The sequence below is a fragment of the Ranitomeya imitator genome, chromosome 8, assembly GCF_032444005.1.
Source record: "Ranitomeya imitator isolate aRanImi1 chromosome 8, aRanImi1.pri, whole genome shotgun sequence".
Lineage (NCBI taxonomy): Eukaryota > Metazoa > Chordata > Amphibia > Anura > Dendrobatidae > Ranitomeya > Ranitomeya imitator.
This window is the reverse complement of record NC_091289.1, coordinates 172,637,609-172,657,400: the sequence shown is the minus strand read 5'-3', so window position 1 is coordinate 172,657,400 and position 19,792 is coordinate 172,637,609. Positions and strand designations below refer to the sequence as shown.

The window sequence follows — 19,792 nt, the reverse complement described above, 5'->3', positions numbered from 1 at the left end:
ATGCTATTAACAACATAATTGAATTTTTTGGTTTTGGCACTGCCTATAGAGTACAGAAAATCTGTCCCACCATTTGGAGCAATGTCATTGATGTGAATGGATGTTTGCTTTGAATATTGCCAGGTATTCGGAAATAGAAGTGTTAGTAGAGCCAAAGGGGTTTCAGCTCAATGGAGTTTTGATGTTCTGACTGTTCAGTCTCTTTGGATGCTTGCTTTCTTAATTTTTCTGTTAATGGCATGGTTTCTTAATAGATGTATAAGAGATCTGTCACAATCACTTTGAAGGACGTAATACAACCAATTCAGTTATTAGTTGCCCATTCATATGAATGTGGACACCGCAAAATGCCCAAAGTGTGTGGCTTCCCCTCGCTGAGCTCTACAAGTCCCTGACATGATGGCCCCTTTAATACTCATGAATACATAATCTCTGGTTACTTTTGTTCATGCGAGAACATATAGGAAACATATTCTAATTTATCCAATATACAGATTTCCTAAAACTAGCCCCTAACATTACCTGGAGGATAGTAGGTTTTGGAATGAATGCCGGCCGGTGCCTGTTGCAGGAAATTCTGGTGTAAGCTGTAAGGCCATGATCCAGGAATCAATGGGTAATGAGTAGGCGCAGCGCGCTCCCAGGGAAGAGAGGGCTTCCCAAACTGTCCTTGAAATCCCGGCTCTAGTTCACAAAACAATCATAAAACATATGGTCCAATTATTAAATGTATCCACATAAAGCTTCTTACATCCATATGGATAACCTGCAATAGTCACCTTCACAGTAGCAATATTTACTGCAGTAATTTGGCATTACTATTCCACTTAAACATCAGTCATCTTGCCGTATTATTTTACAAGATGCTTAACCTATTCGAATGTCCCTTTATAACCATTTTTTTCCCTATAGAGGTCTCAAGTTTTGTACTGATTAATATACAGCTCTGGCAAAAATTACGAGACCACCACATCAAAACTTTGTCATGGGTAGCCCAATCTCCAGACTTGAACCCCATTGAAAACCTCTGGAATGTAATCAAGAGGATGAAGGTTAGTCACAAGCCATCAAACAAAGAACTGCTTACATTTTTGCACCAGAAGCCGTGAAAGACTGGTGGAAAGCATGCCAAGGCGCATGAAAGCTGTGATTAAAAATCATGGTTATTCCACAAAATATTGATTTCTGAACTCTTCCCGAGTTAAAACATTAGTATTGTTGTTTCTAAATGATTATGAACTTGTTTTCTTTGCATTATTTGAGGTGTGAAAGCCCTGGGTTATTTTTTTTTAATTTTGACCATTTTTCTTCGTCAAAAAAAAAAAAAAAAGAACTGTGGTTGACTGCGCTTTTATGAACGTCTGAAAAGATGGACACCGCCGGCTCATAGGCCAGACAGCTTCCGCAGTGACTCCATCAGCCTCATTACAGGGAATCTTCCGCCGGGAGGTTCCGTCTGAATCACGTTTTTCAAAGATTTATACGGAAACTCCGATGTAAGCACTTAGCGTAGAGTGCAGGATAAATGTGCACCGAGCCATACTGCGATCTTTGGGAGGCAGAATGAACAAATCAACAGCAGGTGAAGAATTGGTTTTATTTATTTTTTTTACGCTGTTCCTCGTGCGGTATAAGTGATTAGGCAGCTTTATTCTTCGGGTTGATGCGATTAAAGCGATACCTGATTTATAGCGTTCTTTTTTTATATTTGGCAGCTGTTACAAACCAAAATATGCCATATTTTAATAGCTATAATTTTCCCATATTTTGGCCCACAGTCATGTGAGGGCTTGATTTTTGCAGGACGAGTTGCCATTTTTATTGGTATCGTTTTGGGGCACAAGACATTTCTTTATCGTTTCATTAGGTGACACAGGTAACCATGGGTGCATGCTACTGTTGCTAGGAGGCTGAAACCAGGCAAAAAAGGAAAATGGCTCCTCCTCGGCAGCATACACCCACCAACAGGTACCAAGTACCTCAGGTTAAGTTTAGTGTCTGTAGGAGCCAGACCTGGATCTGATCCCAGATCCGCATTTTCCTTTTAAGGTAATCTTGTGTGTTTTTATTAATCTTTTCTCTTTGTCTTTTAGGTTCTTCTTCCTTAGGGTAACAGGGTGTAATTTCTCACCCTGTTTTCCCGTACTTATGCGACTGAGAGCAATGTGGTGTCACCCACATCACCCACTCTCAGACCCACAGGCAGGACCTAATCCTCTGTCACGGGTGCTTCAGGCTGATTCCTGGTGGCCGGTCCTAGCCTTTTTTTTCTCCCCACCCCTCTCCTCGAGGAGGGCTGGGAGTAATCATAGAATCATAGAATGGTAGAGTTGGAAGGGACCTCCTGGGTCATCTGGTCCAATCCCCTGCTCAAAGCAGGATTCACTAAATCATCCCAGACAGATGTCAGTCCATCCTCTCCAATCAGAGGGGCGCTTTCTATTTCTTGCCGGCCGGCAGATCCTCCTGACTGTTCATGCCCCCTGGCGTGTCAGCCAATCAGAGCAATACTTTCTGTTTCACCTGCTGGCAGTTTAGCCACGACCACCGCACTACATCATGCTTGCTGTGTTCAGCAGAGCCGATGCTATTTCAATCTTGTGCCTCAGCAGATAGTGAGTCCTGTCTGAGACGCTGCCTTTATCTGCTCATTTCCTGCGCATTCAGCATCAGACCTCGCTGTATCTACCTGCGGACATCTGGCAAGGGGGACTCAGCTAACCTTATCTGCTGACCGTCGCTGACATCGGGTAGGCTCTACCTGCTCTCCTTCCTTTCTTCTATCCCCCTATAAAGCCCTTTTCAGCAGTATCACCAAGGCTCGACTTATGCCCAACCCTGCAGAAGCTTGTAGTCTTCCCTCTACGCCTACTGTGCCTATGCCCTCTGCAAAAGAAAGGTGGTCTTCAGGCCAGTCTTCCCGTTTCTGTCCATCCTGCACCTGCAGTCCTTCCACCATGTCTGCCTCACAGGAGCACCCTAATGCCAGGGATGCGAGCACACTCCTTCCTCCGGAGTGGGCTGTTGCCATGTCACAGTCAGTCTCTGACCTGACTAAGGTATCACAGTTCCATGGTCCTGGAGCGTCTTCCATATCTATCTAAAGCCACCAGTGCTCCAAACGCCTCTTACAGTGATTCACAAGCACCTAACCACGACCTTTGCAGGGACAGATCGGGTACAAAGCAAAGGAAGCAGGTTCTTTTTAGTTCCTCTTCCAGTTTCCCGAGTCCCTCTGCATCATCCAGGATGCCCTCCTGTCCCCATGCCTCCTCCTCGGAGGCAGCTTTTTGGTCGGATGCGGACCAGGTCTCAAAAATGCAGGATATGGTCAATAGCCTTATCTTGGCTATTACCCAAACTCTTAACCTAAAGGAGGACGAGGCTCCTGCTCAGGAGCACTCTGTTTCCTTCAAATGGGTAAAACATCCTTCCTGGACTTTTCCCAATCAAAGGGAATTTGAAGCGATTATGGCTAAACACTGGGAACATCCCGAAAAGCGCTTCCTGGGAAGGAAGCAGCTTGGCATTCTTTATCCCTTTAGCTCAGACCTTGTTGGTAGATGGGCAGAGTCCCCTAAGGTGGACCCGCCGGTTTCTCGCCTGTCTTCTAAGACAGTCTTGTCTCTACCGGATGGTGCATTTCTTAAGGACATTACAGATAGGCAGATTGAATCCTTAGCTAAATCAGCTTTTGAAGTGGCTGGCGCCTTCCTCTGCCCCATTTTTGCCTCCACTTGGGTGCAAAATCCATGTCGGCCTGGGCAAAAATACTTCGCCAAGGTATCCTGGTAGCAGCTCCTCCTGATGACCGGGCAGATTTGGCAGATCAGATTGCCCTAGCTGACAAATATCTTCTGACCGCTTCCTTGGATGCGACTGGTTGTTCCACCAGGGCAAACAGTAACATCATTGCTATACGCCGTATTCTATGGATGAAAGCGTGGAATGCAGATCCACCCTCAAAGAAGTCTCTCACTTACCTTGCCTCTGAAGGCTCTAGACTTTTTGGGTCCAAACTGGATCAAATCATTTCTGATGCTACCGGCAGGAAAAGTACCTCTCTTCCGCAGTCCAAACCTAAATGTATTTTCAATAGGAAAAGATTGCTTCAATTTAGTTACTTTTGGCCCTTCTCCTCTTCGGGACCTCCTCCCAACAGGACCGCTCTTCCGCCCAAAGGGTTGTTCTTCCAGGTCTTCAGGGTCCCATGTCAACAGGCTCTCCTCAGCATGACGGGTTACCCCCACCCGGGATTCTTCCAGGATAGGAGGCAGACTTCTTCTCTTCCAGGACGCGTGGTTGTCGGTGGTCGACGATGCCTGGGTCAGAGAAATAGTTACGTTCGGTTACAAAATCGACTTATTTCCCCCAGGAAGATGTTTCTTTTTGTCTCGCCCACCAAGACTCCCGTCTCAGGGCCCAGGGATTCTTCAGGCCGTCTCTTACCTACTAGGCACAGGAGTAATTGTGCCCGTTCCCAGGAACAAACGCTTTTCAGGGTTCTACTCCAATCTTTTCGTAGTCCCGAAGAGAGAAGGATGGCTCCATCCGATTTTGGACCTCAAGCATCTGAACCATCACGTTCGGATCCGTCATTTCAGGATGGAGTCCTTACTTTTGGTAATTGCCTCCATGGAACCGGGATAATGTCTTTGCTCTGTAGATATTCAGGATGCTTATCTTCACATCCCAATTTGTGTTCAATATCAGAGATTCCTACGGTTTGCAATCCAGGAGAACCACTATCAGTTCACGGCTCTTCCCTTTTAGCTTGGCCTCTGCACCCAGAGTATTCACAAAGGTCATGGCAGCAGTCATGGCCATCCTTCGTTCCAAGGGGATTCTCATAATCTCTTACTTGGACGATCTTCTGATCAAGGGGCTGTCCTGCCGAGACTGCGACCTGAGTCTTCAGATCACCTTGGACACTCTGGTCCGTCTCGGCTGGATTGTCAACAGAGAGAAGTCCTCTCTGACCCCAGCTCAGCACCTGGTATTTCTGGGCATAAGGTTCGATATGGCCTGAACCCATGTCTTTCTCCCAAAGGAAAAGTTTCTCTCTCTCCACCAGGGGATCCGTGTTCTAAAGTGACCAACTCCTCTCCCCCTACGGTCCTGCATGAGAGTTCTAGGGAAGATGAATGCCGCCATGGAAGCCATGCCTTTTTCCCAGTTCCATACCCATCCCCTTCAGCTGGCCCTCTTGTCTGCGTGGGACAAGAGGACCGCTTCCCTGGACCGACCCATACCACTGTCTCTCAAGGTGAGACAGTCCCTGACTTGGTGGACGCTCTCTGCCTCCGTCCTGCGCGGAAGATCCTTCCTTCCACTTTGGTGGCAGGTTTTCACACCGGCGCCAGTCTCCATCACACAGCGCAGAGTCGCTGAAACTTCCTAGGAGACGCTCTCCCCATCAATCTCCTGGAGATCAGAGCAATTTTCTTCGCCCTTTGCCACTGGCAGTCCCTCCTCGTGGGACAGCCGGTCCGCATACAGTCGGACAATGCCACCGCCATGGCCTACATAAACCATCAAGACGGGACTCGCAGCAAACAGGTGATGGCAGAGGTATCAAGGATTCTGTGATGGACAGAGCATCACGTTCCCGTCATATCAGCCGTGCACATTCCAGGGGTGGAAAATTGACCAGCCGATTTTTTGAATCGTCAGGGCCTCACATCGGGCGAGTGGTCTCTCAACCCCGCCGTCGTCAATCAGATATGTCCACGGTGGGGCACCCCGGACGTTGACCTGATGGTGTCTTGGATGAACCACAAGGTTCCTCAGTTCATGGCCAGGTCTCGAGATCCACTAGCTATCGGCTTCGATGCTCTGGTTGATTCCGTGGTCTCAATTCCAGCTGCCTTATCTTTTTCCTCCTCTCCCCTTAATTCCGAGAATCGTAAAAAAAGATAAAGGCGGAGGAAATTCTTGGAATTCTCGTAGCTCCAGATTGGCCAAGAAGAGCCTGGTACGTGGAGCTGGTGAACATGCTCATGGACGCTCCCGGGAGGCTTCCAGACCGTCCAGCTCTCTTTTCACAAGGTCCCCTTTTCCTCCAGAGTTCACAGTCTCTGAGTTTAACAGCATGGTCATTGAGGCCACAATCTAAAGAATGCCGGTTTTTCCCAGCAGGTCATTCAGACCATGATTAGAGCAAGAAAACCAGCTTCCTCGAGTATCTATAACACATACTGGAAGGCCTTCTTTCGGTGGAGTGAGCACAACAATTTGGTCCCTGTCTTTTTCTCTTCCTTCCATCCTGGGCTTTCTACAAGTGGGTCTTGACTCTGGTCTGTCTCTCAGTACCCTAAAGGGTCAGGTTTCCGTTCTGTCAGTTCTTTTCCAATTAAATCTGGCTTCTCATTCTCAGGTAAAGACATTTCTTCAAGGAGTCGCCCACTTGGCTCCTCCTCACCGTCCTCCGATAGAGCCATGGGATTTTAAACTTGTTCTTGGTGCATTACAGCGCGCTCCTTTTGAACCCATTCAAGATATTCCGTTTTCTCTCCAGCCATGGAACGTTGCATTAGTTGCCATTCCGTCCATCAGGAGAGTTTTGAGTAAGCGACATTATCCTCCCATTCCTGATTCTACATAAGGACAAGGTAGTTCTCAGACCTGTTCCTTCCTTTCTTTCTAAGGTGGTCTCTTAATTTCACATTAATGAAGACATTGTCCTTCCTTCTCTATGTCCCTCTCCGGTCCATCTCCTGGAGACATCCCCTCCGGTCCATCTCCTGGAGACATCCCTAAACAAGTTGGATCTGGTCAGCGCTATCCGAGACTACCTCTCAAGGACCGCTTCCTTTCATCTCTCTGATGCCCTATTTGTCATCTGTGAAGGTTGTCGTAAGAGGCTTCCAAATCCACTATTGCCCGTTGGATTTGTTCCGCAATATTAGAAGCATACCGCGTTCAGGACAAACCACCCACTCCTGGGCTAAAGGCTCACTCCACCCGGGCGGTGGGAGCTTCCTGGGCAGTTCGTCACCAGGCCGCGACTTTACAGATCTGTAAAGCCACGACAAAGTCTTCTTTGCACACCTTTGTGAGGTTTTACAGGGTTCATACCCATGCTTCCTCTGATGCAGGCTTGGGAAGGAACGTACTGCAAGCAATGGTTGCGCACCGGCCAACCTGAGTCGCTTTTTTTTTTGCATTCTTTGTTTCCTGCCCTAGGGACTGCTTTGGGACGTCCCATGGTTACCTGTGTCCCCCAATAAAGCGGGATTTTTGGTACTCACCGTAAAATCTCTTTCTTGGAGCCTTCATTGGGGGACACAGCAGCCTCCCTAACTGTTTGTACGTCTCTTTCTTGGAGCCATCATTGGTGGACACAGCACTCTCCCTAACTGTTTGTGCCACTTTTTGGGCGTACTTGCCTTTGTTATTGGGTTGGTACATATGTTGAGTTTTGGTTGCTTCTCCTACTGCTTTAACACTAACTGAGGTACTTGGTGCCTGTCGGTGGGTGTACACTGCTGAGGAGGAGCGATTTTCCTTTTTTGCCAAGTGTCAGCCTCCTAGTGACAGCAGCATACACCCATGGTTACCGGTGTACCCAATGAAGGCTCCAAGAATGATTTTACGGTGAGAACCAAAAATCCCTCTTTTTTGATTGCTTACTATTTCGATTTTTGGAAGGCAGATTGAACAAAAACCAGCAATTCAGGGATTATTATTTTTTTTTTTCATCTTATGCCATTCTGCTTGTGGTAAAACGGATAAGGCAGCTTTATTCTTCGTGCCAGTATAATTACAGCGATGCCACATTTATATAGGTTTTTTATGGTTTGGCGCTTTTTCACAAGAAAAACCTTTTATAGAAAAAAGTTATTTTTGCATTGAGAGTTAAAACTTTATTTTTCCGCTGATTAACCTGTATGTTCACAGGACAAGATGACGTTTTCAGAGATACCATTTTTATTAACTTTTTTTTTTTTTATCGCGTTTATTTAACTTTCTACTCGATGGTATGATGATAAAGCATAGTTCTTCGCCTCATTTATTAATTTTTTTTTTAAAGGTGTGAAGGGGTTAGCTAGTAGGACAGTTTTTTAGGTTGAGTTGTTCCGGACGCGGCAGTACCAAATACGTGTACTTCTTTTTTTCACAAATAAATGTATTTATTGAATTCATATTTTGCCTTTTTTTGCTTCTTTGCGATTTTAAAAAATATATTTATACGATTTTAATGAACTTTTTTTTTCTTTTTAACTTTTTTACATTATTCCAGGATGGGACATCAACTACAAACTGACAGATCACTAATCTAATACTCTGCAATGCTTCTGCACCGCAGGGCATCAGAGCAGTGTCTGACATGCAGGGAGGAGGAGTGTCAGCTCATGCTCTGAGCATGAACTCACAGGCCACCGTCCCTGGGTGACCCTGCGACCATCTTTTGGCCCTGGGTAACGATGGATATCATTAACGCTATTTCATCCCTTTGTGCAGATGGGAGCACAGAGGGAGCTCCCTTCCTGTGCAATGTCGCTGTCACTATTGACAGCGGCATCACAGGAGTTAAGGTACCTTCACACTAAACGACGCTGCAGCGATCCAGACAACGATCCGGATCGCTGCAGCGTCGCTGTTTGGTCGCTGGAGAGCTGTCACACAGACAGCTCTCCAGCGACCAACGATGCCGGTAACCAGGGTAAACATCGGATTACTAAGCGCAGGGCCGCGCTTAGTAACCCGAAGTTTACCCTGGTTACCAGCGTAAAAGTAAAAAAAACAAACGCTTCATACTTACCTTCCGCTGTCTGTCCCCGGCGCTCTGCTTCTCAGTACTGGCTGTGAGCACAGCGGCCGGAAAGCACAGCGGTGACGTCACCGCTCTGCTTTCCGGCCGCTGTGCTCACAGCCAGTGCAGGAAAGCAGAGCGCCGGAGGACAGACAGCGGAAGGTAAGTATGAAGCGTTTGTTTTTTTTACTTTTAGGATGGTAACCAGGGTAAACATCGGGTTACTAAGCGCGGCCCTGCGCTTAGTAACCCGATGTTTACCCTGGTTACCAGCGAAGACATCACTGAATCGGTGTCACACACGCCGATTCAGCGATGTCAGCGGGAGAGCCAGCGACCAAAGAAAGTTCTGGCCTTCTAGCCCCGACCAACGACATCACAGCAGGATCCTGATCGCTGCTGCGTGTCAAACTGAACGATATCGCTAGCCAGGACGCTGCAACGTCACGGATCGCTAGCGATATCGTTTAGTGTGAAGGTACCTTTAGCCCGCGCGAACTGGTTTTGTATGCATGTATGTACACTGCTCAAAAAAAATAAAGGGAACACTAAAATCCCACATCATAAATATCACTGAATGAAATATTCCAGTTGTAAATCTTTATCCATTATATAGTGGAATACGTTGAGAACAGTAAAACCTAAAAATGATCAATGTAAATCACAACTAATATCCCACGGAGGTCTGAAGTTGGAATGATGCACAAAAACAGGATTTTTGGTTGCTTACTGTAAAATCTGTTTCTTGAAGCCTCCATTGGGGGACACAGGAACCATGGGTGTGTGCTGCTGCCACTAGGAGGCTGACACTATGCAAATAAAAAAGTTAGCTCCTCCTCTGCAGTGTACACCCCACCGACTGGCATTATACTCTTCAGTTAGTGAGAAAGCAGTAGGAGAAAAGAACAAGGTTGAAAAACCATAACCACAAACTTGAGAACTGTAAACGTGAGAACAGTCATAAAACAGATAACAGAAACATTGGGAGGGAGCTGTGTCCCCCAATGGAGGCTTCAAGAAACAGATTTTACGGTAAGCAACCAAAAATCCTGTTTTCTTTATCGCCTCTCATTGGGGGACACAGGAACCATGGGACGTCCCAAAGCAGTCCCACGGGTGGGAAAGACAGACTTCCATCAGGTCAGAGAACTCACCACTGCCGCCTGCAAGATCCTTCTGCCTAGGCCGGCGTCCGCCGAAGCGTAGGTATGGACCTTGTAAAATTTGGCGAACGTGTGGATGGAAGACCAAGTTGCCGCTTTGCAAAGCTGTAAGGCGGAAGCCCTGTGGTGCACCGCCCAGGAGGCGCCGACTGCTCGGGTCGAGTGAGCCTTAATCCCAGGAGGGGGCACTCTGTTCTTGACCCGGTAAGCCTCCAAAATTGCCAATCTGATCCAGCGAGCAATAGTCGCTTTAGAAGCCGGTTGGCCTCTGCGCGTGCCATCAGGAATGACGAAAAAGGAATCCGTCTTCCGGAAAGTGGACGTTCTGTCCAGATAGATCCTCACTGCCCTGACGAGGTCCAGCTTGTTCAATGATCGCTCCAGAGGATGAGTCGGAACTGGACAAAAGGAAGGTAGAACGATGTCCTCGTTGAGGTGGAAGGTGGAAACCACCTTAGGAAGAAAGGAAGGTGGGAGCCGGAAGACCACCTTGTCCTGGTGAATGACCAAAAACGGAGGGCGGCAAGACAGGGCCGCCAACTCGGAAACGCGGCGAATAGACGTGATGGCCACAAGAAAGGTCACCTTCCAAGATAGAACTGAGAGAGGAATCTCCCTAAGAGGTTCAAAGGGGGAAACCCTCAGAACGTCCAGTACCAGGTTTAAGTCCCATGCCTCCACAGGGGCCCTGTATGGCGGGACAGCATGGGCTACCCCTTGAAAGAAGGTCTTAACTTGTGGCCGAGAGGCCAAGGTCTTCTGAAAGAGGATGGAAAGCGCAGAGACCTGACCCTTCAGGGAGCTAAGCGCCAGGCCCGAATCCAGTCCTGCCTGAAGGAAGGCCAAAAGAGAAGGCAGGGAAAAAACCATAGGCGGAACGCGGTTGGACTCGCACCAACGGAAGTAAGCCTTCCAGGTGCGGTAGTAGATCCTGGAAGACGAAGGCTTCCGAGCCTGAATCATGGTGTGAATCACCCGGTCCGAGAGGCCGGACGCTCTCAGAACCGCGGTCTCAACAGCCACGCCGTTAAACTGAGCGACCGAGAATTCGGGTGGCAGATCGGACCCTGGGACAGCAGATCGGGCCTGTCTGGAAGGCGCCAGGGAGCGTCCGCGAGAAGGTTGACGAGCTCCGCGAACCAAGCTCTCCTGGGCCAATCCGGGGCGATCAGGATGACCGGCACCCCTTCCGCTTTGATTTTCTTCAACAGCTTGGGAAGTAATGGAAGGGGTGGGAACAGGTAGGGCAGCTCGAACTGTGACCAAGGAATGGCCAGAGCATCGACGTCCACTGCGAGAGGATCGCGGGACCTGGAGACGAACTGCGGAACCTTCCTGTTGATTCGAGACGCCGTGAGATCCACATCCGGAGTCCCCCATCGAAGGCAAATCTGATGGAAGACCTCCGGATGCAAGGACCATTCCCCTGCCGCGAGGCCCTCACGGCTGAGGAAGTCGGCGGCCCAGTTGTCCACGCCAGGGATATGCACCGCGGATATCACCGGAACCGTTGCCTCTGCCCAAAGGAGGATCTTGGATACCTCGGCAAGGGCCAAGGAGCTCCGGGTCCCCCCCTGATGGTTGACATACGCCACAGCCGTGGCGTTGTCCGTCTGGATCCGGACTGGAAGGCCCCTGAGGATCCTTTCCCAGTGGCGGAGGGACAGAAAGATGGCCCGAATCTCGAGGACATTGATTGGCAGAGTTGACTCCTGCAACGACCAACGGCCCTGAACCGTCAGGTAGCGAAAAACCGCACCCCAGCCGATCAGGCTGGCGTCTGTTGTCACCACCTGCCAGTGAACTGGAAGGAAGTACCTGCCCTGGGAGATGAGAGGTGACGTCAGCCACCAGTTGGAGGACCGCTTGACCCGAGAAGAGAGCCTGATCGGCCGATCCAGGGAGAAGACAGACCTGTCCCACTGAGACAGAATGGCTTGCTGAAGGGGTCGCGAATGAAATTGGGCGAAGGGAATCGCTTCCAAGGTAGCCACCATCCTCCCCAAAACCTTCATGGCCGATTGGAGGGAGGGAGGCCGAGGACCCTGGAGCAAGCGTATGTCCCGACAAAGAGTGGATCTCTTGTCCTTGGGAAGGAAGACTCTGCTCTGACGAGTGTCGAAAAGCATGCCCAGAAAGATGATGCGCTGAGAAGGAATAAGGCAGGACTTCTTCCGGTTGACCAGCCACCCGAAACGGGCTAAGGTGTCGAGAACAATGGACAGGCTTTCGTGGGCCTGAGCAAAGGACGGAGCCTTGATGAGAATGTCGTCGAGGTATGGAAATAGGACCAGGCCTCTGACTCTCAATATTGCCATCAGCGCCGCCATGATCTTCGTAAACACCCTTGGAGCGGTTGCGAGACCGAACGGCAGGGCGACGAATTGAAAGTGTTCCTGTTGTACTGCGAAGCGCAGGAAACGGTGATGTCCGGGAAATACCGGGACATGGAGGTAGGCGTCCTGGATATCTATTGAGCATAGAAATTCCTGGGCCTCCATGGAAGCAATTACTGAACGAAGGGATTCCATCCTGAAGTGTCTCAGGCGAACTCTCCTGTTCAGCAATTTGAGGTCCAGAATGGGGCGAACCTTGCCGTCTTTTTTCGGTACCACAAAAAGGTTCGAGTAGAAACCCGTGAACCGTTCTTTCTCTGGGACGGGAACGATTACCCCGGATTTGAGCAGAGAAGCGATGGCTGCGAAGAAGCCCGGAACTAGAGCGGGATCTCTTGGAGGACGGGATTGGAAGAAACGATCCCTGGGTCGGGAGGCGAACTCTATCTTGTATCCCGAGGATACAACTTCCCTGACCTATGCGTCCTCTACTGCGGAAATCCAGACGTCCCTGAAGAAGAGAAGACGGCCGCCCAACCTGGGAGGTGGGCTGGGGTCTTGCCGAGAGTCATGCCGAGGTGGATCTTTCAGTCCTGGGCCTGGAGGATCTACCCTGGGAATAGCGAGGACGCCAGGACGGAGTGGGCCTAAAGGACACCGCCTTCTTCTCCTGACGTGCCTGTGGCCTCTGTTGCTGCTGGGAAAAGGAGTTTGACGCAGCGAAGCGACGAAAGGGCCGAAAAGAGCGAAACTGCCGTCTAGGAGGAGGGCGACGAGGCTTAGCCTGGGGGAGAAGAGAACTTGTACCCCCGGTGGCGTCCTTAATGATTTGATCCAGCTGGGAACCAAAGAGACGAGAGCCCTGGAAGGGCAGACTAGTGAGGGACTTTTTAGAAGATAAATCCGCCTGCCAGGCCTTGAGCCAAACGGTGCGGCGGATGGCAACGGCATTGCTGGAAGCCTGAGCCGCACAAGACGCGACATCCAGGGAGGCAGAGACCAGGTATTCACCGGCGTGGGAAATCTGGTTGGCAAGCTCCGCTAGTTGCATGGGAGGCGCCCCGTCCAGGATACCTCGACGGAGTTCTTTGGCCCATTTGGAGATGGATTTAGAAACCCAAGTGGAAGCAAAAGCTGGGCATATGGCCGCTGCAGCCGCTTCAAAAGCTGACTTCGCAAAGGATTCTATAGCCCTATCGTTAGAGTCCTTCAGAGATGCTCCGCCTGACAGAGGAAGCACCGTGTTGGTGGACAGCCTGGACACAGGTGGATCCACCGAGGGAGAGACCGTCCAATTGGCGGTAACTTCTGGAGAAAAGGGATATAGCACACCCAGGCGTTTTCCCCTCTGAAAACGCCTAGTGGGGTTCTCTCTCTCTCTGGACATGATTTCCTCGAATTCAGGATGAGGAGCAAAAAACTTGGAAGGTGGTTTGGCCCGTCTAAACGAAACCGCCTGATCTGCGGGTTCCGTAGAGGGATCCTTTATGCCACAAGATTGGTTTACTGCCACAATGAGATTCTGGACCATCTCCCTCATGGTGGCGATTTGGTTAGAATCCAGCTCCGAAATATCCTCCGAGGGCGCATCAGAGGGTGCCTCGCCTGACTCAGGGGAGGAGGGTCGAGGAGATGCCGACCGCAGGGGAGGGCCGAGTGGCGAGATGGAGCGCGAAGAGGACTCAGACCGACGTTCCTGTCTGGACCTTTTGTGGCTTATCAAGGAGGGCTCGGGCGGCGGTTCCTGCGACCCGCTGGCCACGGCAGGGGTCTGCAGGGGTAACCGATCCAGCGCGGACACCAGGGTTTGAGATACCCGTGTTAAATCCGCCACCGATTGTGACAGAGAGGCGGCCCAGCCTGGGATGGGGGGGTCAGTCTCGGGCGGAACAGCCGGGGGATCCTGGGCGGTGGGAACAATCGGGTTGCTGCAGGACTGACACAGCGGGGAGGACTGACCTGAGGGAAGTTTGCTGTTACAGGACGAACATGCAAAGTAGGTGACTAGGGCAGAAGATGAAGAAGTCGGAGGACGAGAGCGGCCCCCTTTAGAGTTAGACATTTTGAAGAGGTCCCTGAAGAAAATGCCAGCAGGTTAGGGGACAGTGGGGCAGAGGAGGGTGTCAGTCTGCAGTGCAGAGCTACTCACGGCAGACGAAAAGCCCGGATACCAAAAGCTGCAGGAAGATGCTGTGGATCCCCGGCGCAGATGGCGTGCTGCGTCCCCGGACCGAGCGCTCTGCGAAGTTTCCCGGCGCAGGAGCGTGGCAGAATGAAGGAGACTCGTGCCCTAAGCGTCCAGCAGCGGCGTGGAGGAAGGGGCGGAGCCAGACGAGATGGCGCCGGTGGGAGGAGAATGCGGAGTTTGTCGGGCGGGAGAAAGCCCGCCCGATGATACCGGAAGTGGGCGAGCGCGTCACCGGAAGTAGGCCCCGGGGAAAGCCGGGGCCTAAATTAGGAGCCGGTGACCGCCGAAAAGGTGGTAATCGGCGGTGCGGCGCAAAAAACAGTGCGGGCGCCGCCCGGCTGATAGGCGCGGCAGCCGCCGCAGGAAAGGGGGGGGCGCCGATGCCGGCGCCGGAAGTAGGCCCGGGAAGAGCCGGGGCCTGTATTAGAAGCCGGCGGCCGCTGGATAGGACCGCGGCCGCGCGTCACCTCCCAAGGTACGGCCGCCGGGGAAAACGGTGCGGCTGCCTGAAGGGGGCCGCGCCACAAAGATTAAAAGGATGCGGCCGCAGGTAAGGCAGTGCGACTGCCTGTGAAAACGCGGCCGCGGTGGAAAACTGCGCAGTCGGTATCAAGGCCCCCAAAGATAGGGAAGGAATGGGGCCTAAGTGTCACCCAGATCGGTGGGTCTCGGAAAAAGGTGCGGCCGCAGGTGGAGAAGTGCGGCCGTAGAAATAGCAGTGCGGCTGCCAGTAAGGCACCGCGCTGCTCAAAAGGAAAACTGCGCAGGAAACGTAGGGGATCCACAGGGCCCCCTAACTGATAGGGACACAAATACTCACCTAACTCTGGGCAAAACCGTCAATGAAAAAGACCTGGGTGTATGGGTGGATGACAAACTTAAATTCAGTGGCCAGTGTCAGGCAGCTGCTACAAAGGCAAATAAAATAATGGGATGCATTAAAAGAGGCATAGATGCTCATGAGGAGAATATAATTTTACCTCTATACAAGTCACTAGTTCGACCACACTTAGAATACTGTGCACAGTTCTGGTCTCCGGTGTATAAGAAAGACATAGCTGAACTGGAGCGGGTGCAGAGAAGAGCGACCAAGGTTATTAGTGGACTGGGGGGTCTGCAATACCAAGATAGGTTATTACACTTGGGCTATTTAGTTTGGAAAAACGAAGACTAAGGGGTGATCTCATTTTAATGTATAAATATATGAGGGGACAGTACAAAGACCTTTCTGATTATCTTTTTAATCATAGACCTGAAACAGGGACAAGGGGGCATCCTCTGCGGTTGGAGGAAAAAAGGTTTAAGCATAATAACAGACACGGATTCTTTACTGTAAGAGCAGTGAGACTATGGAACTCTCTGCCGTGTGATGTTGTAATGAGTGATTCATTACTTAAATTTAAGAGGGGACTGGATACCTTTCTGGAAAAGTATAATGTTACAGGGTATATACACTAGATTCCTTGATAGGGCGTTGATCCAGGGAACTAGTCTGATTGCCGTATGTGGAGTCGGGAAGGAATTTTTTTCCCCAATGTGGAGCTTACTCTTTGCACATGGGGTTTTTTTGCCTTCCTCTGGATCAACATGTTAGGGCATGTTAGGTTAGGCTATGGGTTGAACTAGATGGACATATAGTCTTCCTTCAACCTTAATAACTATGTAACTATGTAACTTCCCACGCCGTCGGTACTAACCTTAAGAAGTGGAAGGTATTAGACGTCCGTGTAGGTGGTGACGGACGTCCTCGTCTCCTCCGACCGACAGGCTCTGGTGGGCGAGTGGGTGGGGGACGGAGCCAGGACCGGACTTCTGAGCACGCTTCTGTGCCAGGATCTTGGTCCTGCTGTGGGATCTATGAGGATACGGGGTGGCAGTACACGCCGTACTCATAGTCCATAATGTGGGAGTACAGGTGTGACTGTTCACCCTGTATCCCTCCGGAAACCTGAAAAGGAACGACGCACATTGAGGTAGATAAGGGTCTAATGAAAGACCCGTGTCCACCTCCTACTGACACTAAGCTAAACTGGAGAGTATAATGCCAGTCGGTGGGGTGTACACTGCAGAGGAGGAGCTAACTTTTTTATTTGCATAGTGTCAGCCTCCTAGTGGCAGCAGCATACACCCATGGTTCCTGTGTCCCCCAATGAGAGGCGATAAAGAAATCAAAGTGGAAAATCAAATTGCAGGCTGATCCAACTTCAGTGGAAATGCCTCAAGACAAGGAAATGATGCTCAGTATTGTGTGTGGTCGCCACTTGCCTGTATGAGCTCCCTACAATGCCTGGGCAAGCTCCTGATGAGGCGGCGGATGGTCTCCTGAGGGATCTCCTCCCAGACCTGGACTAAAGCATCCGCCAACTCCTGGACACTCTGTGGTGCAATGTGACAACGGTGGATGGAGCGAGACATGATGTCCCAGATGTGTTCAATCGGATTCAGGTCTGGGAAACGGGCGGGCCAGTCCGTAGCTTCAATGCCTTCATCTTGCAGGAACTGCTTACACACTCCAGCCACCGGAGGTCTGGCATTGTCCTGCATTAGGAGGAACCCAGGGCCAACCGCACCAGCATATGGTCTCACAAGGGGTCTGGGGATCTCATCTTGGTACCTAATGGCAATCATGCTACCTCTGGTGAGCACATGGAGGGCTCTGCAGCCCTCCAAAGAAATGCTACCACACACCATTACTGACCCACTGCCAAACCGGTCATGCTAAAGGATGCTGCAGGTAGCAGGTCGCTCTCCACGGCGTCTCCAGACTCTGTCACATGTGCTCAGTGTGAACCTGCTTTCATCTGTGAAGAGCACAGGGCGCCAGTGGCGAATTTGCCAATCCTGGTGTTCTGTGGCAAATACCAAGCGTGTTGGGCTGTGAGCACAACCCCCCATCTGTGGACGTCAGGCACTCAGACCATCCTTATGGAGTCGGTTTCTAACCGTTTGTACAGACACATGCACATTTGTGGCCTCCTGGAGGTCTTTTTGCAGGGCTCTGGCAGTGCTTCTGTTCCTCCTTGCACAAAGGCTGAGGTAGCGGTCCTGCTGCTGGGTTGTTGCCCTCCTACGGCCCCCTCCACATCTCCTGGTGTACTAGCCTGTCTCCTGGCAGCGCCTCCAGCCTCTGGACACTACGCTGATAGACACAGCAAACCTTCTTGCCACAGCTCGCATTGATGTGCCATCCTGGATGAGCTGCACTACCTGAGCCACTTGTGTGGGTTGTAGAGTCCGTCTCATGCTACCACAAGTGTGAAAGCACAACCAACATTCAAAAGTGACCAAAACATCAGCCAGAAAGCATTGGTACTGAGATGTGGTCTGTGGTCCCCACCTGCAGAACCACTCCTTTATTGAGGGTGTCTTGATACTTGCCAATAATTTCCATCTGTTGTCTATTCCATTTGCACAACAGCATGTGAAATTGATCGTGAAATAGTGTTGCTTCCTAAGTGGACAGTTTGATTTCACAGAAGTTTGATTTACTTGGAGTTATATTCTATTGTTTAAGGGTTCCCTTAATTTTTTTGAGCTATATATATATATATATATATATATATATATACGGTGGTTTGTGAGAACGCAGCTTCTCAGAAAGAGTGCCACACCTGAAAAAAAGTGTTAAGTAAAATAGTTTTTCTTCCTAAACTCGGGCAATGTCTGTATCTACAAGCTTCTCCCATGGCACGAGCATGCATTTTAACCTTCTAAAACAATTGAGAATTTTACCTGTGCCACCCACGCTTCCATTGTTCACCAGTGCGTTAGGTGCCGGAGAATTGTGCCAATGTCCATCGTGAGAAGAGTTAGCAATGCCTACAGACCTGGCAGCAGGCCCTGCAAAGATGATGCTGGGGTCGTTCAGATTAACTGCACTTTGATTAGTGGTGGAAGCGTTGCTGCTGCCGCCGCCACTGCTGCCAGGTCTGGCTGGATAGGCGACACCACTAGAGTGAGAGGGATTCCCAGAAGAGCGGATTATCTGCCCATGGATGGGCCAAGAGTTGTTGGGAATAGGGATCTGTGGAGGCAGCGGGAGTAACCCCAGATTGTGCAGAGGAGAAAAGTGAGTGGGAGGAGAGTGTGGAAAGTTAAACATGGGCCGCTGAACCTGGTGCGGATTCGGTGCTGGCTGCGTAGACGGCTGGTTCAGCTTGGTTGGAGGCTGCGTCTGGCCCATGTTTTGTGGAAACGGCTGAGGCTGCGGTGAATACGATGAGTGATGGGATTCAGACTGTAAAGAGAGGAACAATGTGCTTTGTAACAGAAGATAAAACTAGGGATGAGTATATATTATACTGAAAATAATGTCTAGTTACCATCTACAAGTTTCCATTTCAGAGATCCAAGTGTCAACTTATTGGTCACTAGTGTTTAAAAGGAGATTTTTGTGTACTCACCGTAAAATCTCTTTCTCTTAGCCTCTAATTGGGGGACACAGGACCATGGATGACAAATATGACACTCTACAGTGTCATAGAGGGGGCGGATCGAGACAGAAAGGGCGCATTTTTTACACACGGACTCCAGAAGACACCACACCCGTAGGCGGCCGACTTTTGCTCTTTCATCAAGTCTGGCTGCCTATTACAGAAGACAGGTGGGTCAGGGAACTAGTGTCTTCCGGATACAAGATAGAGTTCACCTCCAACCCACTGGATCGATTCTTCCTCTCTGTCCTCCCAAAACCACCAGCCAAGGCTCGTGCCTTCCACCAAGTGGTTTCCTCGCTTTTTCAAGCAGGAGTCATAGTACCGGTCCCCACTGCCGAGCACTTCCGAGGGTTCTATTCCAATCTATTCGTAGTTCCCAAGAAAGGAGGCAGCGTACGGCCCATACTGGACCTAAAACAGCTCAACAAATATGTACGGGTCCATCACTTCCGCATTGAGTCCCTTCGGTCCATCATTGCGTCCATGGAGTGTCTCGATCCGCCCCCTCTGTAGAGTGTCATATTTGTCATCCATGGTCCTGTGTCCCCCAATGAGGTGACAGAGTAAAGGGGTTACTTAACATAAAAGTTTCTCTATTTCTACAAACAGCGCCACCCTTGTCCTTAGGTTATGTATGGTATTACAACCCTGCCCCATTGGAGTGAATGGGAAGTGGTGATTGACAATATGATGCAGTACCGTGTGCAGCTCAAGACCAACAGTGGCGCAGTTTCTCGTAAACTGGTTAATCCATTTTAATAAAGACGATGTAATGAAACAGTTGACAGCATTTACTAAAGAAGTTTTTCTGGTTTCAGAAAACTCCTGTTCTGCAACAGCATTTTGTTAAACATAACTCTGCTTTACTCATCCTCCCCAGGTCCAGACGGAGTCTCTGCCGCGGCTCTAAATGT

The 19,792-nt window shown here is 50.1% G+C and overlaps 1 protein-coding gene across 2 annotated transcripts in view; it reads right to left on the bottom strand.

The window, feature by feature from the left end:
- TUT4 (terminal uridylyl transferase 4) overlaps positions 1 to 19,792 on the bottom strand; it is an 86,066-nt gene that overhangs the window by 3,015 nt on the left and 63,259 nt on the right. For both annotated transcript variants that reach the window (XM_069737901.1, XM_069737902.1), the window contains exons 28-29: positions 18,175 to 18,679; positions 523 to 684 (exon numbers count right to left, since the gene is read on the bottom strand). In XM_069737901.1, the coding sequence (XP_069594002.1) occupies positions 523 to 684; positions 18,175 to 18,679 (667 nt within the window). The remainder of the gene's footprint in view (positions 1 to 522; positions 685 to 18,174; positions 18,680 to 19,792) is intronic.